General features: G+C 37.2%; 1 protein-coding gene across 1 annotated transcript in view; it reads left to right on the top strand.

The window, feature by feature from the left end:
• MYPN (myopalladin) overlaps positions 1–27,304 on the top strand; it is a 48,777-nt gene that overhangs the window by 2,226 nt on the left and 19,247 nt on the right. The window contains exons 2-11 of the mRNA XM_010294791.1: positions 9,041–9,216; positions 10,795–10,846; positions 12,970–13,117; positions 14,668–14,739; positions 14,956–15,097; positions 16,049–16,072; positions 18,112–18,228; positions 18,885–19,254; positions 21,327–21,914; positions 24,237–24,384. Coding sequence (XP_010293093.1) covers positions 9,041–9,216; positions 10,795–10,846; positions 12,970–13,117; positions 14,668–14,739; positions 14,956–15,097; positions 16,049–16,072; positions 18,112–18,228; positions 18,885–19,254; positions 21,327–21,914; positions 24,237–24,384 — 1,837 coding nt within the window. The remainder of the gene's footprint in view (positions 1–9,040; positions 9,217–10,794; positions 10,847–12,969; positions 13,118–14,667; positions 14,740–14,955; positions 15,098–16,048; positions 16,073–18,111; positions 18,229–18,884; positions 19,255–21,326; positions 21,915–24,236; positions 24,385–27,304) is intronic.

Below are 27,304 nucleotides of genomic sequence, written 5' to 3'. Positions count from 1 at the left end.
AGAATTTTTGTCTTCCACTTCCTTGGATTTCTGGCACACCAGCTGCTAATTTTTCAGAAGGAAGAAACTTTTACAACACAATATTAAGTATATAGGAACAAGGATCTACAAATGAATCCTCTTGTTTTGGCCTGTCTGCAGTTGTGGACAACCTTGTCAGGAAGACCAGAAGTTACCCAGTTCTTGGGATCTCCGAACTGTGACTGCCAGACTGTTCTGCCTCACTAGTGCCCTCAATAGTAACATGTAGGTTCTCAGTCCCTGACAAGGCCCTGACCTGTGGTGCCACGCAGGGTGTCTTGTCCATGACAGGAATGTGAACTTCCAAAGGACTAAATGACTTGTTTATAGAAGAGCAATCTGTTCTAAAGCTGGAGGAAATACCTTGTTTGGGAAGAATATGCTTTCTACTATGGTTCCTATCTAAACTCACTGCTTTAATTAACAATTTTGAGGTATTTCCTTGGTGCAGCTTATGCCATTATAAATGTTGTATTGTGTTCAGCCCTTAAATTCACAGAGGAGTCTGATTAAAAGAGAAAACAGTGCCAGAAATTTGTTTTTTTTGACAGAAAGCAGACAGGAAATATCATCATCCCCTAGATATTAGCAACACTCTCTTGCTTATAAAGACATTGAGACTTATTCCTCCAGGCACTTGCCTTGATAAATCTTCTTGATATTAAAAATGTCAGTAGGATCCCTGGACATCAGAAATAATATTTTTTCCTCTCATCGTTCATAGTTTATAATACAAAGAAAACAACTGAAATAATCTTCTCTTATGTATAGAGACCTGTACACAAATTCAATCTGGCTTTCTTTGCATTCAGAAAAGGTGAACACTGAATTGCTTGTTTATAGACATAATAGTCGGGTGCACAATGCTAATTTTATGTATTTCTCCAGAAGGCCACACAATAATCCTTGTAACAGCATGTCATGCCCCTGCCATTGACACATACCTAAAACTGACAAGGTGTTCATGCCATCTAAGTTGAGGTGTTTAACAACTGTCTGAATTAGAAGCTGACACTATAAAGTCACTGAAGCCTCGCAAGGACAGATCGGAGAACCCAGGAACAATGACTCATCCCATGGAGTATCCAGGGATGGCCAGGATGCCTATGCACCCAATTCAGGGACCACTTGATTCCACAGAATTGGACAACAGGCATCTTTGTAACTTGGGTCTACTTTTGTCCCAACAAAACTGAAGCTTTTCCATTTACATTTCTATCGTAACATTTGATTTTGTTCACAGTAAATGATAAAATAAGGTACTTTTGTGAACAGTTACACTTTTATAGAATAAGCATCCATCAGACTCTATCAATGATAATACACTGCACCAAACAGAAATGCATGCTTGGTTTTCTGACTCATGCTTTGTAGCCAGATCAGAGTTTAGAGGAGCTGACACAGAAGTCCAGAACTCGCACACTGATGCCCCAATGCCAATGGAAGTAGGGACAGGGAGAAAGAAATTCCATAGGGAAAATCAGTCCCAAGCAGTCAAGCTTAAGAAAATGATCAGGCTCAGCTTTCAGTTTCACAATGTAAACTAACAAATAAAAGATAAATCACAAGGGGGTAAATTGGAATTCTCGCTCCCCCTGTGTTATTGTGTGCATGTGTGTGTGTTTACATGCTATACTAAGGAGAAAGCTGGGAATGTTAGCTGCTTGAACAGACTTTCTTGATCATAATTGTTTGTTAACAAAACTTTTGTCTTGGTCATCCAAGATTTTTTCAACTCCACCAATGTGTAGGAGTAACACTAAGAAAGGGTGTAAAAAATTCACTTGCCTGAGTGATAAATATTCATGTGCTTCCAGTGATTGTGGCCTTTTTAGTCACTGCTAGAGCATGAGAAAACCAGAAAATTTAATGTACTTTGGGGTATGTGTTCCATTAACCATGGGGAGCATGAGAATGCAGGTTTTTTTCACTAAAAATAGTGCTTGTCTTTGATCTGCTGGGCAAAGCTTCCAAAATAGTGAAGGAAGCATCTTGTTGGCCATAGTTGCAGAACTGTGTCCAGAACTGGGCTCAGAACAGGAAATTTGTCTTCCTTTGAGGGTAACAGTTTTCTGAGGTCTGTTAGTTCAGTATCTGTTGGAGCTGGGCAGGGAGAGAAGAATTCTAATAGATAAGTAAGAGAGACACAAAAATCAGTAGACATAGGAAAAGACTAACTGGCAAGGTGGCAACTGATGAAAGAAAGCTTAACGCTGACTGGCTTTGAGGCATTTCTTCTTCAACTTAGCTGAATGACCAAGCTTAGTAAACAAGCATCCTTGGGACACATGTATGCTAATGCATGCTTACCTGCATCCTTTGACTTAAAACGGACTTCCTAACCACAGAAAGGAATCCCAAGTTACTTAAAATGCTTATAATATATACACTTACAATGTAGAAACGGTATTGTGGGAACCCAGAGCATTGTGAAACAAGAACAAGACTCAACAAGCTCTGTAATGTAGTTTCTCAGTCAACACTAGGAGCAATCAGATGGTTAAACTGATGCAATGGGGATTACAAGAGAGAAATTAGAGACATCAGATTTAAAAAGAAGCTGATCACAGGAACGGAAAGGACTGGAAAATATGATGGACAGATACCACATCTGAAAGCAAGACAGTACAAAACAAAATTGATGATGTAAAAAATGCTGTAAATGACATTCACGATGAATCAGGGTCAAAATATTATTGGCAGTGATAAAGCAGTATAATTTACAGGCTTGTAGGTAACTATCTGGTATATACGAGGGCTCACTGAGGGACAGAAAATGGGGTGGTGGAGCAAGAGACGAAACTGGGAAGTGTAATTTACAGGCTTGTAGGTAACTATCTGGTATATACGAGGGCTCACTGAGGAACAGAAAATGGGATGGTGGAGCAAGAGACGAAACTGGGAAGTTATTTGAAGGACCAGTATATGGAAAGCTAAATCCTGCTTGGTTGAATACAGATAGAACTGTCCAACCACTTTTTAAGATAACTCAGCCTTAATATAACAAGCCCACATGTTAGAGGAAGCTCGTTAAGCCTACCTATTTAGAAAGAAATTTCAGTGAAACATTACCCATTTTTCAGTATCATTATCTGAATGCAGTGACATAGACGAGATGAACAAAGATTGATACTATAGTATATGGGCCTCTAGCTAGCTCAAACTTAGCTTGCAATTAAAGAGAACTGGTACAATTATTGATTGATTACTGTACTCTGACTATACCACAGGTTAGAAATAAGCATTTAACAGAAGCGTGTAGCATACTTCCAAAGTGTTAAAGGTTTCGATGACCTCCTTTTCATGCTTCCTTCTACAGCGCTGTTTCTGTGTGAGTAATGATAGGTGTGACATTCACTCCTCTCCACTGAGCTCCCTCAAGTTCAGAGGTGCCTACATTTTTCCAAACTGTTTGGCACATCACTCCTAGGTTAATTTTACTTATGAATCACATTGCATGGTTTGGCATACATAGCTATCCTGGAACTGTCATGAGGATTTGATGTTCTAAAAACAGGCTGTATGTCATAAGGTTTCCATGAAAACATTCTTTAACATAGGCATACAAAGCTTAAAATGTGCATTTTAGTGCTGCTTTGTTTAAGGAGACTAGATCTGCAACTAATTACAGATTTTGAGAGACTGAAATCACGTAAGATTGATTAAGTTTTTTTTTTCCTGGCTGCCAAATGAAAACATTTATCTGTTTTAGTGCTCAAAGCCTAGAGCACCAAACTTCTCTTACATGCAACTCCAGTCAAGTCAATGGGTTAAGACCTAGGATGAATTTGGCACAGCAGATGACACTACTTGTGCTTAATGTGAACCTGCCTTGTATGATGAAGCTATCATTACAATTCATGGCAGGAATGAAATGTCAGTGACAGAGAGTATTGCTACTTCAGTCATGCCACGTATCTCAATGTCAGAACTCCCGTTGGAACTGACATTTCATTACTACCACGTACAACATTTTGATGGTAAGAATAAAATAAAATGTTAATAAGCAAGGAGTACATATGGTCACACCAAAAGATTTACGTAAAGCTTAATTCTACAAGAGAGAATTGTTTTTCATTTACAAGCATTGTGAAGAGATAACACACATGTAGCACACTCTTTTTCTTGGCTTAATCTCAAAGTACTTTAACATTATGGTGAAAATAGTGACTAAAGAACACATAGGAGAACAAAACACAGGTTTGAAACAGAAGTTTATTCCTGAAGTTTTAAATCACTTACTTGCAAATTTTAGATTAGTCAGAGGAAAAAATAACTGCAAAGAAAAGAATTAACTCAATCTTGCTTCTTTGTCTGCTTGAGTCTACTAAAGGAATATGCTACTCACATACTACTAAAATAACTGGAAGAAATAGCTTACATGGTGTATTTAATTTTGCTTATAGGAAATTAGAATTGTGCATCACAAAGGCATGGAATACAGACTTATCTCTACACAAACACAACAGGTGAATTGGAAAAGCTGATCAGTAGAAACACAAAGAGTCCTTATATCTTACTGGTGATTATTGCAGCATTTTGTGTAATGTGTTTTGCTTTATGTGTCACACAAAGCAGTGAGGAGACACACTTGAGTGGACACAAAAATACAGTATCACGGTACCTCATAAGTTGTTTTAATGTTCTGAAAAGGTGCTGCTGAAAATGAAATAAAATTCTAGAACTCGGGCACTCTCTTTAATGGTTTTTCATATCTGCTAAAGTTAACATGCTAAAACAAGACTACATTATAAGGAAGAGGCATGAGGTAGGTATATAAAAAGACATGAGTAAGTGCCATGACTCAGCTCCCAAAGTACACAGTTGCCTACATGAATTACACACCTAAAAGGCAACTTGTACATTCATATACCGAATTTGTGCTTGTAGTAATATAACTGTGCATGAACCTTAGGACTTCTCTCCTGAAAATATGACCTCGTCAGCTATCACCAATTGCAAATCATGAAAACAACAGAAGAATAAACCATATTGTACATAGAATTTAAAAAATTCCCCCTTTGGAATCACAGGAATCCTATATAATTTCCTGGTCTGGAACTTAAAAACAGCACTAATCCATTTCAAAGGACCTTTTCAATCAACCCTGTAATGCACATTACCATACTTCTCCCTTGGGATTGTTAAATGTTTCCTCTATGTACTCATGATAGAGTTGTCCTTTATCCAAAGCAGTAGATGTTTGTGTTCTAGATACCAAGGACTCCACAACTACCTATGAGGTCTGTTTACACAAGTTTATAAAGATATCTCTGAACAGAAAAGCAAATGTAATATGCACTTCTGGGAGGCAGTCAAAAAATCCCACTGTATCTAATTATTAGTGGCAAAAATACCAGATTTGTGCAAGTCATTAGCGGCAAAGTCTAAAACATATGTAGCTTTTCCTTCTGTTCGAAGAGGCTTGTATTAGAGGATCTGAAGGTTCCTGACTGGGTTATGATGGAATATGAACACTACAGCTCAAGCAGAAGAAGCTAGAAAGATTATTTTTGAAGAAAACATATTTTGAATGGAAGTGCAAACGAATTCTTTCAAAATAAAGATGACATAAATAAAAAGCAGGATTTGCAAAATAAATGTTAGTGAAGAACTACACAATCTAATCTACTAGAAAATAATGGCAATGGTACTGCGATAGTGAAATCCTTTAAAAGAGAGGTAGTTCATAAATAATAATTTTAAGACCAGTGATTTTGCCTTTTTAAATTATTTCTAAGTGCTGCTTCACACCTTCTAAAAAAGAAAGAGAATAGTAGATAAAAGATAAAGATAAAAAGATGAAAAAAGATAAAGAGAATGTCTAGATACTCCGGAGCAATATGTGAATATACATACATATATATGTATATACTTGCTCTGTTCTTATACTCTTCTGCAAGTATCTGCTTTTGGCCACTGTCAAGACAGCATGCTGGGTTAGATGAACTTGCAGTCTGAGCCAGAACACCCAGTAAGTTCTTATTTATCTTTTTACATGTGCTAGCTCACCTGGCATCCTAGGATATGTGCTGATGTTATGACTCCCTTTTGTATGATGACAGCTGTCTCTTAAATTTCCAAAGGTGTTGCACGTCGTATGGGTTTGGTTAATGTCCAGAACACTGTTTACAGGGTATTGTGAAGTACATTAAACAGGTTCCATTGAGAAGTGGCATGAAAGCTATCCTGAAGTAAAGTGTTGTCCTAGGCAGAACGACTGACAGAAAGTACCTCGGAGCATCTCATTTTGCCCACAAGATTGGTAGAAAACGAGCTATGTCAAACTTCAGAGGGACAGAAGAATAAACTCTTAACATCATGGCTCACATTGAGTTCAAGCAAACACCTCTGGCAATTTACAATGCAGCTACAGCCTCCTGACTGCTCAGTCCCTTCTTTTATGGTTATTAACATTTACCAAAAGTGATATATAGGAGAATTTGTATGGTTCCGTTATCCTAGATTTACATGTCTAGTGTCCTGGTGCAAACCCATTTTCATTAGACCAGAACTGGGGCAGCTGGGCCTGGGAACATATTCTTGCTTCAGAGCAAGAAAACTCCAGCAAAGAAGTCAGCAACAGGATTTTAACATTTTAAAGTACTGCCACCAGATCTGCAAGAGCTTGTCTATCAGAGCCCTAAGGTTCAAATGGAAAAGAAATTAGTATCTTTGGTTGAAGTTCTCCACATAAAGCAGTGCCAGTTTCTCATTGGTAAAACCCTGCAAGAAGGATGTGGATACCTTTTAGTGAAGCAAAGCTGTACTTCAGCTGCAAAATGTCAGGGAAGAGAACTGGGACATTTTACACCCTACTGGCATCCTCTTTTGACACGATGATATTTACTACATAACTGTCCATTGCCATCAGAAATGTTAAATTCATAGCAGTCATTTTCTTAGAGCCATTTTCAATTATTGTTACAATGGACGATTGTAAAATAGGGTAAGCGAGCAGATGTAGACACAAACCAAGACTTTTAAGCTCCAGCTCTCTAGCTACAAATGTTTGCCTTTCTAAAAGGGAAATTGTGTTAAGCAGTATGATTCATTCTACAGTGCAGGAGCTTCCCTCCCTAACAGGCAGATCTGTACACTTTCCAAGCTGTACATTCAAGTCAGTTGACTGTACGGCTACAGATTATGTTAATGTGCAACTCGAAGTGGGCTGAGGAATACTCTGTCTACTTTAAGAAAGCCATGCTGGATGGCTAGGACTGATGGTGCACAAATAGTGCATGGTTTACTTCTTAGCTATGTAATCAGCATTTAAATTCCAGATCTGTACTCCTTCATACCTCATAGTCCCTCTGAAGCTCCTTTTTCAATTCTCCATTTTACTTATGTTAAATTCTGGTTTTCCATTGGTATGGACCATCTTATAGGGTTTGTTTTCTCCAAGGTATCAATTTGGGGTTTTCTTCATGCTCAATTTGTAGCACAAACTGTTGTAAAAAGTTGTGCTTCCAAGAGGTGAATACAATTGAATGGTTAAACAATTCTTTTTTCCCTAAATTATCTGAGATGGAAATGTATCAAAGTACCTTATAGTATGAGCCAGGAAATATGAATTATTACAATTTATTACTCAAAAACATTTCTTTATCTTTCCACAACTAATCTTACTTGCTGTAATATATAATAGTAAATACATTTGCCATTGCTTTGATAACTTTTTTTTGCACCCAAAATCTATCAGGTACTTTTATCAAGTTACCATATAAAGATGGATAAAATGATTATTCATTTTTAAAAAAACAATTGAATAAAAAATGTTATCCGTATGGCAGTCCCCACCCACACAGGCATAAGATGCATTAATCAACCATACCTAGTTAAGAAAGCAGCAGTAAACAGAAAATAAAAATATTTTTCTGGAGTTTCATATCTATTTATGTTTATGAGAAAAGTTACAGTGAAGATGAATGCATCTTCATTTGGCTTTTCAAATTTAGCTAGTTACCTAAAAATACAGGTACCTGTGAGTATTAGCCCAAACATTTAACTCTGGATCCCTATACACAGTACTACACCTTCTCTATAAAACCTAGAATGTCTTCTTAAATTTGAATCTGGTTCTGCAAACCCACCTGCTTTTTCTCTTTCTGTTCTGTCTTTTCCATATGAACAAGCAATAGCAATCAGGCCTGCTCGCCCCTCCTCCTAGCTCTCAGGTTGAGCTGATGGTTACTGTCATTAACACATCCCATGGAGCTGTCTTTTCAGGTGTTGCTTTTACTTTTGCTTGGATTCTTGCATTTTCTACTGAAAGAACCCTTCTGAACACTGAGGGACTTAAGAATGCCTTAGATGAGAGCATGAAGTCTCTAAAGGGCCCAATATTTTCTTGGATGCATAGCTTGGTTTAAAAGAGAAACAGCAATATGATGCAGAAAAGAATTCAAGGTCCAGCTGTCTCATTGGCCATGTCCCTTTAAGGAAGTACCTCTCTATTGTAATAGATCATCTCTCCTTGAGATATACTTATGCCATCTTTTGTAAAAAGCAGATTGCCTTAAACATACGGCAAAACAAAGAGTAACATTAGAGTAAATTACATTCACATTCTGAATCAACATGAACTTTGGAATTACAAGTTTGAGGGAAATTTACTTGCTTGGGGTTTGGGGTTTTTTGCTACAGTTTAAGCCACAACACAGATCTGAATGTACAAGAGAAATTCAGAGCTGGAATGATAGCATTACAAATTCAGAGCTCTTCTACTCTGCTATTGAAATCTGTATATCAAGAAAAATGTGTGCTACAGTCACTTACATAAACTAGTTTGTAAGTATGTTTAAATACTGCAAAGAAAGGAGCTCTATTATTTGCTGTAACTGAGTATTAGGAAAATCATATTTTATTCCTATGACTGTAGATTCAACACTTGCCTGCAGTACTCTGTCAGAACCTTCAGGCTAAACCCCACTCATTTTGTCATCAGAAAGACTTCCAACATTGTCATTCTAGTTGTCAAGTTTTTTGCACTGATAAACAATATTTTTTTACCTTGCAGGTGGTACTGTGAAGGGAAGGAGCTTGAAAACTCACCAGACATTCAAATTATCCAGACAGGTGATCAACACTCATTGGTTATTGTTGAAGCTTTTGAGGAGGATACAGGACGTTACTCGTGCTTTGCTTCAAACATCTATGGAACAGACTCCACTTCTGCAGAGATTTACATAGAAGGTAATGTTAGAATTGTTGTGGAAATTGATTGTTGAAATTAATCATACAGGATTAAGATACAATTATGTATTTTGTATGTTAACTGTAACAGATTTGTCACAAAAAATACATAGCAGGGAGTCAACACTTTCCATCATTATTAACGTATTTATTATTTCTCTGCAAAATACTCTTCAGACAAGTGACTGCCCTTCACATATAATTTTATTGTGTTGCTTCCCAGAGATTTTATATGTCTCATTGCAAGATCGAAGTCTAGAAATATTCAGATTCTGATGCCACCTTATATGTTTTGTCTGTGGTTACTCTACAGAAATATAAGAACCTAAACTTTGTGTCTAATTCTTATTACTCCCTTTTTCCTACAGTCATTATTACAAATTGAATATAGGATAGCTTCATCCTAGCCTGCTATTGGGACATTATAAGCAAAATAAACACGCCAGCAATTTGATATTTTACTAGCACAATAGATGCTGCAAATAAAACAGAATATATGGCTGCAAATTTAGGTCTGTCTTCTTTCTCCCTATGTTTTTAATATATCCTTCTTGGCTTAAGAGAGGTCTATTTATTATATTTCTTTTTAACACTTTTTTGGGCAAGGTTTTAGATTGCATCCATCATTGTGCTAGCAGGATTACAAATTTAAAATAAACACATAGAATCTTTTTTTTTTCCTTTTGCCTTTTTGCCATTTCTCAGGCAGAGAAATATAGTATGACTACCATCACTGACAACAAGTGGGACCATTCATAATTTAAAGCACCTACCCTACTTCATAGAAGGTTAATTTTGCTCTACTGTTATTCTTCTTTCACATCTCTAATCTGACAGTAAAAGGACGAATCCTTTTTTAGTATCTGCACTGCCCCTGACATTAATGGGAGATGTTTGTGCTTGGCAGCGATTTACTAGTTCTCAAGACTGGGGCCAAGGCCTGCTTTCACCTAACTCAGTGGATGTTGGATGGAAGCCATGGCTGATGGAGATGCTCAATGGCAGGAACTGCAGAGAAAATGCACATTCCAAATGCAGTGAAGGCTAAATCAGAACTGTAAAATGTCTCAGTTGAGACAGCTGTTGGTAAACTGAGCTAGTATCTTCCCCAAACTGTGCTACAAGTCACTAGTTTAAGAAAAATAGCTACGACTCCAGGTTTCTCTCTTTTTTTCCGCCCCCCTTTTTTTTTTTAAAACTGGTAGTATCAGGTGTCTAAGGGGAAAAAAGCTTGAAAAAACTTGATTCACAACAGCAATTAAAGACGAAATCATACTAGTGGTATTTTAAAGAGAACCTGAGGAAGACATAGGTATACATTCACTCTTGGATGCTGTTTTCCTCATTTCAGTTGCATCTTATCCCAAATCTGTCTTATGTCAATAGCAGTTCTGCATCTTACCCAGTATGCAACATTGGTTCATTTCCACTGCAATGTGATTTTTTGTTTTGGCATAGCTTTATAGTACATATCCTTAGAATGCTCTAGAGGAAATATGAATAAAGGTTTGTATCATTCATAGATAAACTTCTCCAAAAAACCCTCTGCTAAGTGATTTTTTTTTTTCTTTTGCATAGGAGTCTCTTCATCTGACTCTGAAGGTGAAACCATCAAAGACGAAATGTATCAGTAAGTTTAAAATCAATTACCTCTTCCATATTTCTTACAGTTAAAAAACCCACAAGTGTGACGTTTCAGTTTCCATTAATATTTTGCTAACATTAGGCTTTTGTTTGGGATTTGTTTGAATTGTTTGGGTTGGGGTTTTTTTGTGTGTTTGTTTGCTTTACAAGTAGTATGGAACAAATTCACGTTTGCTTATGTGTCTTCAACTTCAGCTTAAAAATTGAAACTTTAATATTAAATATAAACATAAGAAGTAATATGTTACCTTAAAGATTAAACTACTAAAATTAATTTACTAAAAATAGATGCCATTTGACTGGACTCAAATTAAATGCTGATTTAAGCATCTGACTTGGAAAAACAGTGTAGTAAAATTTCTCACAGGAAAATATTGTGTCATGAAGTCTTTGGCGGGAGATGGCTATACATGGATTATTTAGATTTTAGATAAGGAAGTTAATACATATGAACTGGAGTAAACTGAAATGATGGGTATAAAAGACTATTTACTTATAAAGGGAAAGAAAAGGTGTCAGATGTAATCTAAAACCTGGGAAATAATTTCACTTTTCCCACATAAAATCCATTCCCTCTGCATTTAGAACCTGATCCAATGCTGTTAGAATCTACAGTCTTTCAGAATCAAAGCCTTTCTATTAACTGGAAAGACCGGCTGAAAACTAAAATAATACATCTTTTATTTTGAACACCTTTGTATGCATTAATTCAATCCCAAAAGCAAGCTATATAAAGAGCAAATTTTAATCAGACAGACTTGTGCACCCTGGGTTTTTTCCATTATTTATAAGGGAGGGTCATACTCATTACAAATGTCATTTTCTTTTAAATTGCAAATACAAAACACTGCGGTGTGTTTGACTGACCTCGGGCTGACAGCAAATCCTGTCTTAGGTGATTTTTACTTCTAAGTCACAAAATACTCCAGACTGGATTGGCTTATGGACTTTGATAAGTGTCATATAAAATTTGATAAACTTGATAAATGCAATATAAAACTTAAGATCAAGAAGATCTCAAAGATTTTGGGACCAATTGCTAAGTTTTTCATAGCGCTAGCTCAGACTTTTCCAAATGTCTCATGGTTTTTTTTATTAATCTCATTAGGTGTTAATATACTGTTGACCATGATCATGATCACTTGATGCCATCTCTAGGTTGCTTACCTCATTAAATTGTGAAGTAACGTATTGCAGCCTGTATTTCTTAGGGAAAAAAGAACGATGCTCTGGCATTGTAGCTGGATGTCCTCAAATGATAGAATTATGGAAAATCAGGTTTGGGTATAGTCAGAGTTTTGCTTAGCTTCCAGCTTTTGTCACATGAATCTGAACACCTGTAATTAAAGGGAATTAATATGAGAATAGGTGCAAAAAATGTGCAGTTTCACAAAAGAAATCAGTGATCGTAACAATTGTATGTTCACTCTGAGTAAGTCTTCCTCTGGTTTGAAGGCTGGCTTTCCTGAGGGAACCTGTGGTACATTCCAGAGCAGCCAGTGCATACCTCAAACTGAAGAAAAAGACCATCTCTTCATTGTCTGCATTATTTTACTTGGCAATAAAAATAAATAGGCTCAACTCTTTTACTTCCATGTAGAAACAACCTAGAAGTGAGGAGGTGCCAACCTGTACACTACCAAAATTGCATGATATGTTGGTCAGAAAGCATACCCCTCTCCTTTTATTTTTCAGCAGTAAATTATTGAATCTGTATCCAAGCAGGCAATAGTATTTTCATTACCTTATAGGCTCAGGAAGCAGTGCAAGAGAAACTAGCATTGCCCTCTGAGAAACTGGCATCACACTCTCATGCTGCTCAGAGCTGTTAACAGCAGCTTTCAAGCCACACTAATAATTGAGGCCATTTATTACATTTGGTGTAACTGAACTAAGTATGAGAGATTAGAGCGGCAAGATATGCAGCCTGATTCTTATAAAATTATAAAATGCAGTTTATCTGGGAGTACATATCGGTTTAGACCAATTGGAATTCAATCCCAGAAGTGAGGCTGAGGCTGACATGTAACTGGGACAGACATAACAAAGGGACACACACGTAGCTCTATCTTCCAACTAGAAAACTTGTTGTTGGTTAATATTTCACAGCAAACCAAAGCCAGATGACAGCTCCTTGAAAGCAGCATCTCCTGCTATTAGAGCTACAACCAAACACCAAGAAACCTCCAAGGCACCATCTGCCATGGTTCAGCCTGTGTCTGTACCTGTCCAGCCTGTGTCAACACCAGTTAAGCAGGTAAGGGAGACAACGTGGTGAATTTCAAGGACCAAAAGCAAGCTCTTAAAAAGGTGTTTCTTCTACAGTTTGTGACTCAGAAGACCCAAATTTTCTAGTTTTCACTCTGCTGTTGAACTTCAGCTTTGAGTCTCACAGCCATACAGTAGTTACATACACAGAAGAGAGGTCCTGCCTGCCAGCTAACCTTTAGCACCTGGCAAAGGGAAGGGAACCTTTCATCCCCAGGTTACAGGCATCTCTGCGGCAGTGAGCAGAAGCAACAGCTGCTGCTAGCTCAGCCAGCGGCGGGAATCTGTGTGCACTCCAGCAAGTCAGAGACTGCATGCCGTGAAGGGCACTTGGATGTGTAAATCAACTCACTGGCGTCTTCACGCTGCAGACTGACTCATTCACTGTCAATAGCGGCAGCCTAAAACTTTTTCATCTCCCTCTCTACAGAACTCGCTTCAAATCATTTTCTTTCACTGAAACTTATTTTAAGCTAAATCATTTCAGTACTATGTTTACTTTACATGCAGATATGCTTATTTACCACATAACATTTTAATATCCATATTGAAGAGTTTCCAATTAATGTTAGCATGCTTTTGTAGTTCTTTTTGTTGCAAACTGTCAGAATATTCATAACTGTAAATTCTTTCCTAATTGAAAGAATAGCCATATTTACTGAAAAATAAAACAGAAAAGTTGATGAGAAACTTGCTTTACATTGCCTTTTCAATGTTTACAGCCTACCATTAGGTGGTAACCAATAAACAGATACTGAACAGGTGAAGTAATGCACATTTACTTTTGACTACAAAGAGAATAGAATTAAGCCTTTGTGACATTTGGCCATTTTGACAGAGGTTGCCTAAGTCAAGACTGATAGTTATCTCAAAAATTACCACTTTTAAGCTTGTTGGCTTATTAAGACACCATCTATAAAATTTGGCTATGTTTCCTGGGGTACCAAATCACTAATTCTGCTGTTCTGGGGCAGCTTCTATTTCACTAAAATGAAAAACTCTATTAATCAACTTATATGAGCAAGTTTTCCAGGAGGAGAACAATTTCATTCTGATTTTGTTGAGTTGGATCAACAGGTTGACATTCCACCCCTGTGAATTGTTCGGTTTTGGCAAAGGAGAAGAATTACAGTAGCAGTCACACACATGACTTGACTTAAATTTTCCTTATTAACATCCACAAATATTTTGTAAGAATTTTTAAAAGGAGACTACCATCAAGCAGTCTACATAGATTTGCCTTAGTGAAGTGTTAATGACAGGTGTTATAATACACTGTATTGAAGTTTTCCTTGCCATGATTAACTCAATAAGGCAATAAGGCAACAGCATTTTTGTTACTCAGCAGTAACGCATCTAGAAGGACCACTACCAGTTGTCTATAACAGAACAACTTTTATTCGTTGCATTAAATATTTTTCTTTGGACTTCACCCACCAAAATCTCTTTTGTGTCATTCCAAAAGCATGTCTCTCCTGTATATAGAGAAATAGCCTCTGTACACCTAAACATCATCATGTGATGTTTTGCAATCTACAGGCTCAAAGCCCCACTAACTATTTGCAAGGACTGGATGGAAGACCTATAATTGCTGCTCCTGTATTTACAAAGGTAACTTGTTCTATGACATATTTGAAAACTAAAGAGGTCAGTTAATTGTATAGCAAGATAATTAAAACTTCCTAGATATCAAAGGGAAAAAAAAAGGAATTACGCATTTCTTAAGCCATTCAAGGATTTAAATGGCTTTATGAAATCTTACTGAAATCAGTATTACTTCCAGACCAATAAGACATTTACTGACTGTCTATTCATTTTCTCTATTAGATGTTACAGGATATTTCAGCTTCTGAGGGGCAGCTTGTTGTCTTTGAATGTCGGGTGAAAGGAGCTCCTTCCCCAAAGGTTGAATGGTATAGAGAAGGAACACTGATAGAAGATTCTCCAGATTTTAGGATATTACAGAAAAGTATGTTTCTTGTGTGGAAATCTCTTGTCTAATAAAATACAGCCAAGCAATAAAATTGCTAACATAGCAACACTTTGAATTTCTTATTACAATGGTAAGAACTATATAAGTCATATTTACAGCAATAAATCTGGGTTCCAGAAGCCAAAATTGTGGATGAATTGAACAGCATACTCGCAGGTAGCGCTCGTCTGAGATTCCCCAAACTATTGAATTGTTTTGCTTTCTGCTTTGATCCCTTTGCCACTGCAAAGTCCTTTTCTAATTCATCCTTACTTCTGCTGCTTGTTTTTCTTTTTGCACCATTTATGTAGCATTCCTTGCCCATAAGTCCCTCATCTTTTAGTTAAGCGTTATTATCATAGTGCTTATGGGCAATGGATGGCTTATTTATCCACAAAAGTACCCTGATGCACACATTAGCATGCTCACACATACATGTGTGTGCACATGATACATGATAGCTTGTAAATACGTACTTCTACTTTAATTTTCAAATGCAGTCAAAACATCTGCGCTTTTAAAACAAGTCACTGGAATGCTAAAATTGCTAAAACTCAGTAGGAATTCCTTTAAATACTACACTAAATCAAAGCTAAATGAAACAGTATTTTATCACAACTTGATTTCATGTGTGTAATAGTTTCAGAAATTGTCTCCAAGACACACCAAAGTAGTACTAAGATTGCAAAAAAATACTTCTTGCAGAATTTATTTCCTATTCATAATTTCGCAAAAGTGTTCGTAAGTGTTCATACTGTTCAGTGGATTTCACATACCATTGAGTACAAGGCCTAGCTGTCTCCACCACCTCTTAAACAGAAAATTGGATCAAAAGGAGTATTCCATCATATGGAGAAGATCAAGCTTCATAGTTAGTGTGTAAGAAAAAAAAAATCTTGGCAAAAGTAAGTATATTCAATCTACTAATTCTGCTCTTCTTCCCTTTAGAACCACGATCTATGGCTGAACCAGGTGAGGATCATTCAAAGGCTCATACTTTTTTGATTTTACAAATGTGGTGATTTAACCTCACAAAATTTTAAATATTTAAACTCCATAATTTAATTAACATAGTTTCTTCTATTCCCCATGTTCTACAGCTACCAGTGAGATGCATTTCACTCTATATTGTTCCATAAACGTATAACTTGAATTAGTTCTATCACTTTTGAAGTAAATATTGTTTCCATTCTGCTTTGACCCAGTTCTAACTTAGGACCTAAATGTTACCACCTTATGAGCTAAAGACTAATAACATTAATGTGTGAGGGTCCCCTGTATATCTGAGGTTCGGAAGTATACCAGATGATGTAGGACTGAGCTATTTTTATCTAGTTTGCCAGTTAAGGAACATTGCATCAGATGTTTAGCCATGTTAGTGATTCCCTTTGCTCTCCACCAGCGTAATGTGAGAGTATCACATCAGGTGTTCCATCTCTGATATCAGCAAATCCTATAAAAGTGGCTGGATTTGCTAACTTCAAGGGTCAGAGCAGAATGTAGGCTACTGTGCACGATTTGAGCAAAGAAACCTTATAAATTTTGATCACTTCTCCATGAGACAATCAATCTCACCGTTACGCTTTTCACTATTAAAAATATAAAGCTGCCCCTCTTAGACAGAAAATTACCAAAGGAGTATCAATTCTTCTGGAATATAAACTTCTGTAACTCTTCTCCTTGCCCTTTTAAAAGTGTTTTACCCCAAAAAGTGTCTTGAAAGAGTCTCCTCCTCTCTGCAATATCTCTCGCTGAGACTTAGGAATGAATAAATGGAGCTTCTACCAGAACCCACTGATGCTGTTCCTTTACTGTCCAGTGGCATCACTGCTGAGTAATGTGAAGCAGTTTTTAGAGGGTAATCAGCTGGGTGCAGTTGTCACTGCCTCATCACCTGCTGCTCATTCAGAAGGAATCTGGATTTCCATGCACGCAGTGGTTGGCAAATCCAAGTACTATAAACTAGATACTATAATGCCTTAAACTAGTTCTATAATCCTAGTACTATAATAAACTATTATTCTCCTATAGTTGTTAGCAAATAATCTCTTTGTTGCTACTAGATTTTCCTCAGTGATGACATGAAACAATCAAGTTTAAGTGTGATATGGTCTTCTACAGAAATACTCATATTAATCCTGTACTGTTTTAGGAAAGTTTTTTGCAGAATGGTAGCAAAATAAGTCACTGACTAGTTGAAGAAATGCTATCATTCCACATTTCAATACACTTTAGATGTTACTCTCTCTCCCCATCCCAGCTACTCAGCCAAATGAAAGATTTAAACTCCCATCACCATAGGTATTTATTAGCTGATACGGCTGCCCGGACATGTCAGTTATCAGTCAGACAGGAATGTCATAACCCCAGATTTACTTTTCAAGACTGAATTTAATTTTTGCTACTATAATTTTGCTAGTCCACGCTTGGTGCCCATTAGTCTTCTTCACAAAGAAGTGAAAAGGCAACTTTCTATAAGCACAGTTAGTGCAATCTGCTCTATCTGCAAATCTGCACAGGTACTTTTGGAAAATGCCAGCCTATATGTATGTGTTTTGTATTTCTTCACTTTACAGTGTGATTCCACTTGCATTGTTCCCAGTTAATTATAACTAAACTTTCATCCTGCAAAGAGATAAGAATACATATATTTCAGTGAGTTGTGATTATAGAGTACACTATATTACTCCAAATGAAATGTTAAGTTCTTCAGAAAGTCTGTACTTCATGTGATTAGGAAAACATTTTCTAACATTTTCCAAACACTGCTGACACCTGTTCTTCACTTCCATTGGGCATGCTGGAGCACAGAGTGTACCAGTTGCTGCAGACAATGCTGATAACAGCTGCTGCACACAAAGGCTGCCAAAACTGATAATACTGATGACACTAAAATCAAATGGAGCAAGGTGAAAAACCTTGAGGAAATGTCCCCGAGGGTAGTCAAGGCTTTGTGTGTTTGTTCAATGCATTTTCACTTCAAGTAATAATACTGCTCTGATACTTTGCAGAGGAAATTTGTACTCTCGTCATTGCTGAAGTATTTTCAGAAGATTCTGGCAGTTTCACCTGTACTGCAAGCAATAAATATGGCACAGTATCTAGCATAGCTCATCTGACTGTCAAAGGTAAGAGTTTGGTTCAGTCCTTTGCTTGCTAGTAAATACAAGCGGAGCAGGCTGTTGCACTGTACAGTGCAAGCTGCTTATCAAGCCCCCAGCCCTCCCAGAAACACAACTCTTGCTGACCTCAAGGTTTGGCCAATAGCCATTTTCGGAATCTCTATGGACTGTCTAGTTTGCTGTTTCAATAACCCTTTGGTGCAGAGCCCAAAGGAGGAAACCTCAAAATAGATTCCTTCACACTGCCCACACGACTTATGCTGCCAAGGCACTAAGCAGTTAGGTGAGCAAAGTACAGTACATAAAAGCATAGTGCACTATTGACTCCAATGCAGCTCAAGTTCTGGCAGTGTTCTTCATAACTAAAAAGTTAGAGAATTCTCTGAAAAGAAACAGAAAGGTTGTACTTCAAAGATGCTGGTGGAATTCACGGGGGACATGGCTAAAGACCACTGCTGGATCTTCCAAACTAGAACTGTGTCTCTTCTTCCCCCACCTTTACAATATTCCATTGTTAAGGGAATTCGTTGTTAAACAACTGAGGTCAAACAACCTAGTCCAACAGCTGGAAAGACATCAGAATGAGTTTTTGTAACTTTTGTGATTTCACTTCACTCTATGGTATTTACATATCACTAAAAGTTTGATATTTGCTATTTCAGCATCTGAAGACAGTAGTAATGCTGCTACCCTTCACACAATGAGCTCAATCAACTTAATTGCTGCTGAACATCAACCTCCCTCACATACTCCTTCCCATCGTGTAGTAAATCAAACCCCCAAGCCAAAACTTGAAGGCGTTCTTGTGAACCACAATGAACCCAGATCGAGTTCCAAGATAGGTCTCCGTGTGCACTTCAAGCTGCCTGAAGATGATAAAGGAAGTGAATCATCACCAGAGGATGCACTTGGTGCTACAAACCAAATCAGACCCGACTATTTCCAAGAGAGGATAAATGGACAGCCAATGAAAATACCAGAGCCAACATCGCCGTCCAAGGAACCACCCCCAGTACTGGCTAAACCAAAGCTGTAAGTAAAAGGGATTGTAAGTCTCAGGAGCATCACTGATATTATTTAGTATTCATAGAGCAGGACACTATTGCACTAGAGCAAAAAACCTCAAACACAGAACAAAAAGACAGCATCACAAAGTGCTGGTCGAATTAACCATACTCTTAAGAAAACATATTCTACAGAGCTAGGTATTTTTTTCTGTATATTCCTCTTGGAAAAAGCATTCTCCAAATTTAAAAGGAAAATGTTTTCCCTTTGAAATTTTATTTAACAACACAATGCTTTCTGCTGCAAACAAAAGGTGAACAACACTGCTTTTATGCAGGCAAAATAAAAACAGGTTCTTCAAATATATCTCACTCAATTCCAAGTATGCGATTTTGCCAGAACCAAACATACTCAGTCTTACAAAGAGTGCAGGCTAGCAACTAGCTAGCAACTGTAGTCCCAAAGGCCATGTCTCATGACCTTTATGTCTCACAAATGTGATCTCCTCCAAGATTAAATACTTGGAAATGTTTGATAATGTGAAACCACTTGAACTAAAAAGCACCTGCATTATTTGTGCACTGTGAACTGAAGGGGAAGTTTTAAGAAATAGTGTAGTTTTCTTAGAGGACAATTTATGGAATTCACACTGCAGTTTATTAAGAAATATCTTTTCAGCATTTTTAAAACCTCCCAAATCTAGTTTAATAAAGAGCATGCAGAGTCCTTCATTTCATCTCTTAAATAGGGAGAAGCTTTAACTAAAGGCTCAGAAAGGACTTGATAAAAAGTAATTCACTGGTACTCTTAAGCAGGGATGTAAGTTCACAGCATAAATGTTACAAGTGAGAAGACAGAATTTACATACTATGTAGCAGAGGAAGAACTTGGAGCAGTGTTTTTTTAAGTTGTTAAGCACATGTTCAGAGCTATAGTGTGTTTAAGGGGGAAGCAGAAGCAGTATTTAAGTTGCCCAATGCTTGCATAAAGCAGAATTTCTCTCAATCTCCCGCAAAAAAACCTGTAACAAAGGAGTGCATTATAATGCGATGTATATATGAAGGACCCAAAATCAGGATTGCACAACTTCTAACTCTCCAACATTCTACTTTTTGAAAGCTTGAAAATGCTATATTTATCTACCCTTAATGTGATTTTCTTTAGTACATTATAGAAACATTAATTCTTCTAAATAAAAAGAAGTTCAGTTGAATTCATGCATTTGGTTTGTCAGTACCAGTTGTAGTTGGTCTCTACTTCTACATTTTTCACTTTTTAACAACCGACAATTGTTTAAAATTGAAATACTTGACAATTTATTACATGATCATTTTCCATATCCTCTATGTTCTTTTTGGTTTTAGAAGGGGAAAAGTTAGCCTTTTTTCCATGTGCTGTATTTCCATATACATAATAACCAAATAAACCACTTGATGAGGTAAAATAATTTTCCTTAATTGCAAAGTAAAAAAGCCCTGAAGACATATAGTAGATAGCATCTAGGAAACAATTGCATGGAATGCAAGTCCTCTCCAAATGATGCACTCCTGCCTGTCGCTGAATGTCACCACCACCTAAACTACGTTAGTAGTATCTCTTTTGGTGGATTATTAAAAAACTTTATTAGCCAAAATGCTGGTTTCAGAACCCACTTTAACAGGACCTAAATATCTGCAATCTGGCTTACAAACAGTCATTTAAAATCCAAAAAACTATATCCTACTCTTAGTTACACAAGCAGAGAGGTACTAAGGTGACATAGAGCAGAATTTGACAGTGCTATCCCTCAAATATCTTCAAGTAAGATTTATATTTCATGTGTTAAAATGTAAGAAACATCTTCAGCCAAATAATTTTTATACAAAAAGCTTTTGTGCCTTTGGCAAAGCAGGGGAAAGAAAGCAAAAGTTTATTTTAGCAGCAAACTAATATTATGCCCTTCTCATAACGTTAGAGAATATGTCATGTAGCAGTTTCCCCGACCTCTTACTGTATCACGGGACATAGAATGTTTCTCTCTCAATTCACATATGGAAATATAGTCAGCCAGCACGTTCAGGGCTTATGACCAGTTTTGCTCATCTTTGTTTTATATGCAGGGATCAGACCCAGTTAAAACAGCTCCACAACCAAGTCTTGCTTGAGCAACAGCAAGTGCATCAGACATCTACAAGAGAGTTGTCATTCAACACAGCTTTACTGAACTCTGCTACTTCCCTCCATCAACAGTCCACCTCAACTACGTACAAACAAAACAAAGCCTCTGCTTCACAAGCATTCAGCTATACCCGACCTAAGCAGTTCCTATCATCACAAACCACAACTCCTACCAGCTCCTCTTCCAGCTCCTCAGTTACAACATTCAGCAACATCCCTCAAGGAACTCAAAGAACAAATAACAAGGAAAATTTCACAGGAAATCCTCCACCTGCCCAATCAAGATCTTCAGGAGTGTTTACAAGCAAAAGCGAACAGTCTCTATCAAGCCCTAAAGAATCCATGGTGCCTCCATTAACACTTTCTACACCTAGTGTAAAACAGTTTCAGCCGCAGAGTGTGACTCCTGCTCCTATCTCCCCAACTGGCCGCATTCAGAATCCAGTAGCTTTCCTTAGCGCTGTTCTTCCTTCATTTCCTACTGTGCCATCAACCAATGCTATGGGACTGCCCAGAAGTACACCAGCCACGTAAGTAGCATTATCTGTACGTGCAGAAGCAGGGGAAAGAAATATTCATAAAGGAAACTAAGATGTGTTTCTGTTCAAGGGTTCAGTGGGGAGTTTACTGAAATGCAAATCATTCACAAAATAGAAAAGCAAATTATTCATATATTCTGGTTGTTTAATCTACCCTTTACATTCAGTTAAGAAAGGAAGGGATAGTAGCTTCTTAATAAGATACATCAAGGGTAAGATAAATTCAAGATAGAGAAATGGGAGTTTATAAACAGATATATACAAGAATTTGGGGGCTCAGAGGTTCATAACACTGTACTTGTGGGAGAAAAGAGATTTCATGAGCTTGCAGGATAAGTCAGTCTAAGACCATTTTCCCCTATATGAGCTATAAAAACATTCTTACCTATTGGAAGCAACAAGTAAAGTTTTAAAAGGTCCCTCATAATCCAAGTTATTTCTTAGTCCGAGTAAATCTAAGAAATAACTTATGTAAAGGTATTTTTCTGGTTGCCATACTTTCTATATTTAAAGTCCCCCCAAAAATCTCAGGAGAGTTAATATTTGCACATAAATATTTTAATTGACAGCCAGCATGATTTCTGTGACAAAATGGCTACCATACAAGCAAATGAGAATGATGATATACTGGAAATGTTGTGGCTTTAAGAGTTTCTTCTCTACTAGTGGAGTTGAAATTAATATCCCTTTTATGAACTATGTGAACCCTATGTTAGCACAGCTAGCACCAGTAGATTGATACAACATTTTATCCATAGAACTCCAAATTCTGCACAAAGTATTTCCCCCTTTTACCAATGCTACAATTCAAGGTAGTGACAGCCATCAGTAAGTCACAATCTCCTAGCAGTTTTGCTGATACTGCATCAACCGATCTGTAATTATAACAGAAAAAAAGTGTCCCTGTATACATAACATTCACCACTCCGTGTGCCAAGAAATCCTGCCTTCAAACCATTATTGCTCTCCTGCTCCCAGACATTCTAGTTCCTCAGTACAGCCACATAATTGCCATAACCCTGTGGCACGTGCCTGGAGGCTTCATGGCCCTGGCATTATGGGCAGGCATACGTAATAAAGTTACAGGGTTCACAGCGAAGGTTTTAACTATACCCAACTCAAGCCTTTGGCCTGCTTTCACAACATTGCAACAGCAAGCAAAAATCAACTGCAACTACTCATCCACTCCCTTTCCTCCCCTCCAGAGCTGATGCACAAACGATCAAGCACTATTCTCTTCGCATTAATGACAATTAAACCTTGCAAAGTGCTTCACCTTTTCTAACTGTTGCGCAGGTATTACCAAATAAATCCTTACAATATGCCTACCAGGTAGAGTAGTTAAATACCATTTTATTCATTTCACCTTTCCTGGGTCCCAGCCCAGAGCTGAATTCCCACGTAACTAGAGCTCACTGTGCTGAGATTCTAATCTAGATCTCTACATGGCAGAGATTCAAACTGAGGGCACAAAAGATCAGGAAGGAACCTGAAAAATATCTGTGTGAATCTGTGCATATCTACTGAAGTTTCAGCTTCCTTTTTTGGCACTACCAATTATAATAATTCTGGTTACAAAAGCAGTGAGAGATCACCACGTCTGGAGAACAACAAAAGGAAGATATCTTGCACAACAATCATCAGTTATGCCTTTTACCTAGACCCCCTGTTATTCAGATGCCAACTCCTGGTAAACTACTAGAATGTTGCACACTCTTTAGCAGCATGTGGCTGCCGTGCTTCAGCAATGCCCTCTCACAGTCTCCCAACGATCTTATTTAAGAATTTAACTATTTTCAAACCTTACTAAAATAAAACAGACTACATCTATAAACTAAAAATAAAAATAACCGTTGACGTTAGGTGTCATAAGAGCGTGAGAGAAATGGAAGAAGTAAAAGTTCATGGAAAGAGTAAATGATCAATGAAGATGTGAGATAAAGTACAATGAGAAATTCTATTAACTTTGAAATTATTCCCTGATCCAGTAAAATGTACAAATGGTACACCTATGGTAATATTTATACATGTTTCTTTAGCATTCATTGTGACATCATTATTCCATATTGCTTATTATAGTATTATAATGCTTACTGTCTTTAGGATGTGTGTCCTTAATTCCTACTGGCATGGGAATGGGATGCACCATTAAAATAGTACCAAAAAAATCAAATCCCATATTGCACTTTGGCTTCTACATAAAAAATAGTAAGTTCCTCCAGACAACTGAAGTGTAACTTATCATATCGCCCAGGTGACAAAAAAAATATATACTGGTTGCTGCATATTAGTATCAGAATTTTCTTTTAATAGCCCGACCCAGGGATTAACGAAGAAAAATGTGAAGCCTCTGCCATTAGCAACAGATGATTCTCTTCGGGAAAATAAAGCTGCACTGGTAAAGGACCTGGAAAGAAAACTGCATTTCAGAGAGGATGTTAATCAACAAAGTAGTCAGCAGGTAAGAAAACCAAGTGTTATTAAAATAAATTTCACTCATGAACAAGATATGTATTATGACTTGTGAAACAAAAGGTGTTTGTGTGGTTGAGCTGCTACACTACTTTGCAGAGTAAAGTTTTGTGGTAAGTACTGGTTTGGAATAGCAAACTGGAGCTTTGAATAGGAAGTATGAGGGGATGCAGTTGTAGAGGGTTTACTTTGTGACTCAGTAGCATTTTTAATTTCTGATCATCTCTAATAGAGACCGGTAGGAATGTAAAACTTTCTTCTTTTCATGGAAGCTTCTGTACATTGGATTTCATTTTTTCACTTTACGAGTTGCTCAACTTGTACACGTACACATTCACACCCTGTGTATTTTTAACACAAATTAAAGAATAATCAAACTCATTAAGAAATAGTTTCTGCTTTTACTTTGAACTAAAATGCACTATCAATTTTTAGCATTAAACCTATTTTTCCAGATCTCCTGACTTATACGAATTCACAGGGACTTGTTAGGAACTTAAAAGTTTTTGGCAGCTGTTGCTGGCATACACCAAACTTTAGGCCTAGCATTATTAGAGTTTAGCAAAATAACAAGCTTTTACACAGTTCAAGGAACTAAATATCAGTTTGTTCTTAACAGGAATCAATCAATTCAGTGGATCTGGGCCGTGTCTACGAAATTAAAGAAGAAGTAAAAAACACTGTAAACCAGGTCCAGACACCCTCAAATAACAATAGGACACACTAAGGACTGCTAGATAGCTTTCTGTCTGTAGGTGATTATGCTACTCTCACCTTGGCCATGGAGCCCTCCATAGCTGTCCCAGCTCAGGCTTAACGCAGCAAATAACGGTTTACCCTGATCTGTCAACAACAAGGGAACTTTTCACAAGGTCTGTTAGCCCTTCTGACAGAGAACATGCAAAGATAAGCAAAAAGCCATGGAGTCTCTGGAGTAAATTACTCTCTGTGGACAACTGCAGTGTAATCCCTGTTTTTTTAATTTTGCTGTTGACCTTTCTTTCTGACAGATCATGCTGCCAAAGCACTTTGAGTAAAACAACTGGCAAGCAATATGTTTTGCAGATGAATTACAAGTGTTACAATTTGTACTTGCTATGGTAGTAAGAAAAATTATTTAGAGAGCTACTGTGAAATACCAATCAGTCTTTCGAGTTAACTGCATCGTAACCCCTTAGCAACAACGATTGCTACTAGTGTCAAAGTTACCTGCTGACAGCAAAAGTTATTTATACACTTATTTGGTATCCTGTATGAGACCAAACCAAAATGCTGATTCCCAAATCCCCCAAACACTGAAAAAATTCATAGCTGGCACTTCTCTAATTGTAACGATAATTAGCATGCCAATGGTAATGAACTAAAAAACAATTTAGGCTTGCTCAATAAAAGTTCCCTCATTTTCCCCTCAGTTCCCACCTTTAATCACTCCTGATTTTGTTCTTCCACATCCAGGAAAACTACTGCTCAGACTGACTCCAGCAAATTCAAGTCTAAGTCTTCTCCTCAGTGAAAGCAGTGATTATTTAAAGAGATGAGAAGATGCATAGTATTTTCCAAAATTCCTATTGCTTTGCCATTTATAGAACAATCAGCATAGTGAGAATAATATGTTAGAGTGCTGGAATCATACCCATAGATTTTGTCTTGTTTTTTCCTCTTGTAGTTAACACAGAATTAAAAAGGAGATATTTTCATCTTATATATATAGCATATCTGCATTAAATTGATTATTATAATGGTAGGGAAGGACGACTTATTCACTTTCTCAAAATACAAATGCAACTCTCCTCTGTATGAAAGATCAGTGCATAATGAATGGAGTACAGTATCCAATAAGAATCTCAAAATATTGGCTTCCTTGTATTCTTTACATACTATTTAAAAAATTCCTTCTCATAAAATGTGTCCTATAGCATATTTTTAATTAGAGAATTGTACTGTAACCCCATATTTCAATAGCAGCATTTGGTCTCATTTGCAATATTGGCAGAGCACATAGGGATCATCCAGAATGAAAGCTGCAGATGACAAGTCTGTGTCTTAAAGTGCAGTACTGTCTTATATTACTATATAAAGTGCTGTAACGAACATGAATGATTTACATCCTGGTGCTCTATTTATTATCTATCATTGACTTCCATACAAAAGGTGTTTCGCTTACAAGTCAAGATTTTCCTAAGTGTCAGCATTATGCACTCAGCATGATACCTAATAATCCAGATGTACTCCTTCTGTTTCAGCCATTACATCATTCATCACAAACAATAAAGAAATCCAGAATCAGAACATAGCTGGTAATTTTGCTGAAGTTGTATGAGACAGAACAGATTAGTCTCTGGTTTTCTACAGGTATGATAATCATGCAGTGCTGACAGAAACACAAATACGGTTTCACTAAGATTCTACCTGAAACTTTCATCAAGCACATGCGCTAACAAGCTGTCATTTTTACCAGTAAAAAACACCATACCTGGCATTAATGCAGATGGTTATATTGCCAGGTGAAATTTCTTCACAATTAGGAGTGTTGAAAAAAAGACCTCAGTTATACCAAATGTCTTCAGTCAGATTTGCTCAGTTCTTTCAAACCAAAGATACACTAAATGAGGATTAGCTTTAGGCAATTGCAGGAAGAGGTTAGGACAAATCCCAGGATATAGGAGACTTGACTCAGTTTTTTCTTTGGCCAGTGTAATTCATAGCTCTTAACTCCCATAAGGACAGCCTAACTCCTTGCCAGAGGGATGTATTCTGTTGGTGCTGTCGCAGGTTGCACAAATAATTAAGCATTCTTCATCAGCAGGATAAAAATCTGGAAATTCGACTTTTCAGAACAGCTCCCTTAAAAGGAGACCTAAGCCTTTCTCTCACCTTCTCCAGCTCAATGATTAAAACTTAAGACTTTC

Source organism: Phaethon lepturus, unplaced genomic scaffold (assembly GCF_000687285.1).
Source record: "Phaethon lepturus isolate BGI_N335 unplaced genomic scaffold, ASM68728v1 scaffold11649, whole genome shotgun sequence".
Taxonomy (NCBI): domain Eukaryota; kingdom Metazoa; phylum Chordata; class Aves; order Phaethontiformes; family Phaethontidae; genus Phaethon; species Phaethon lepturus.
This window is presented reverse-complemented; position numbering and strand designations above follow the sequence as displayed.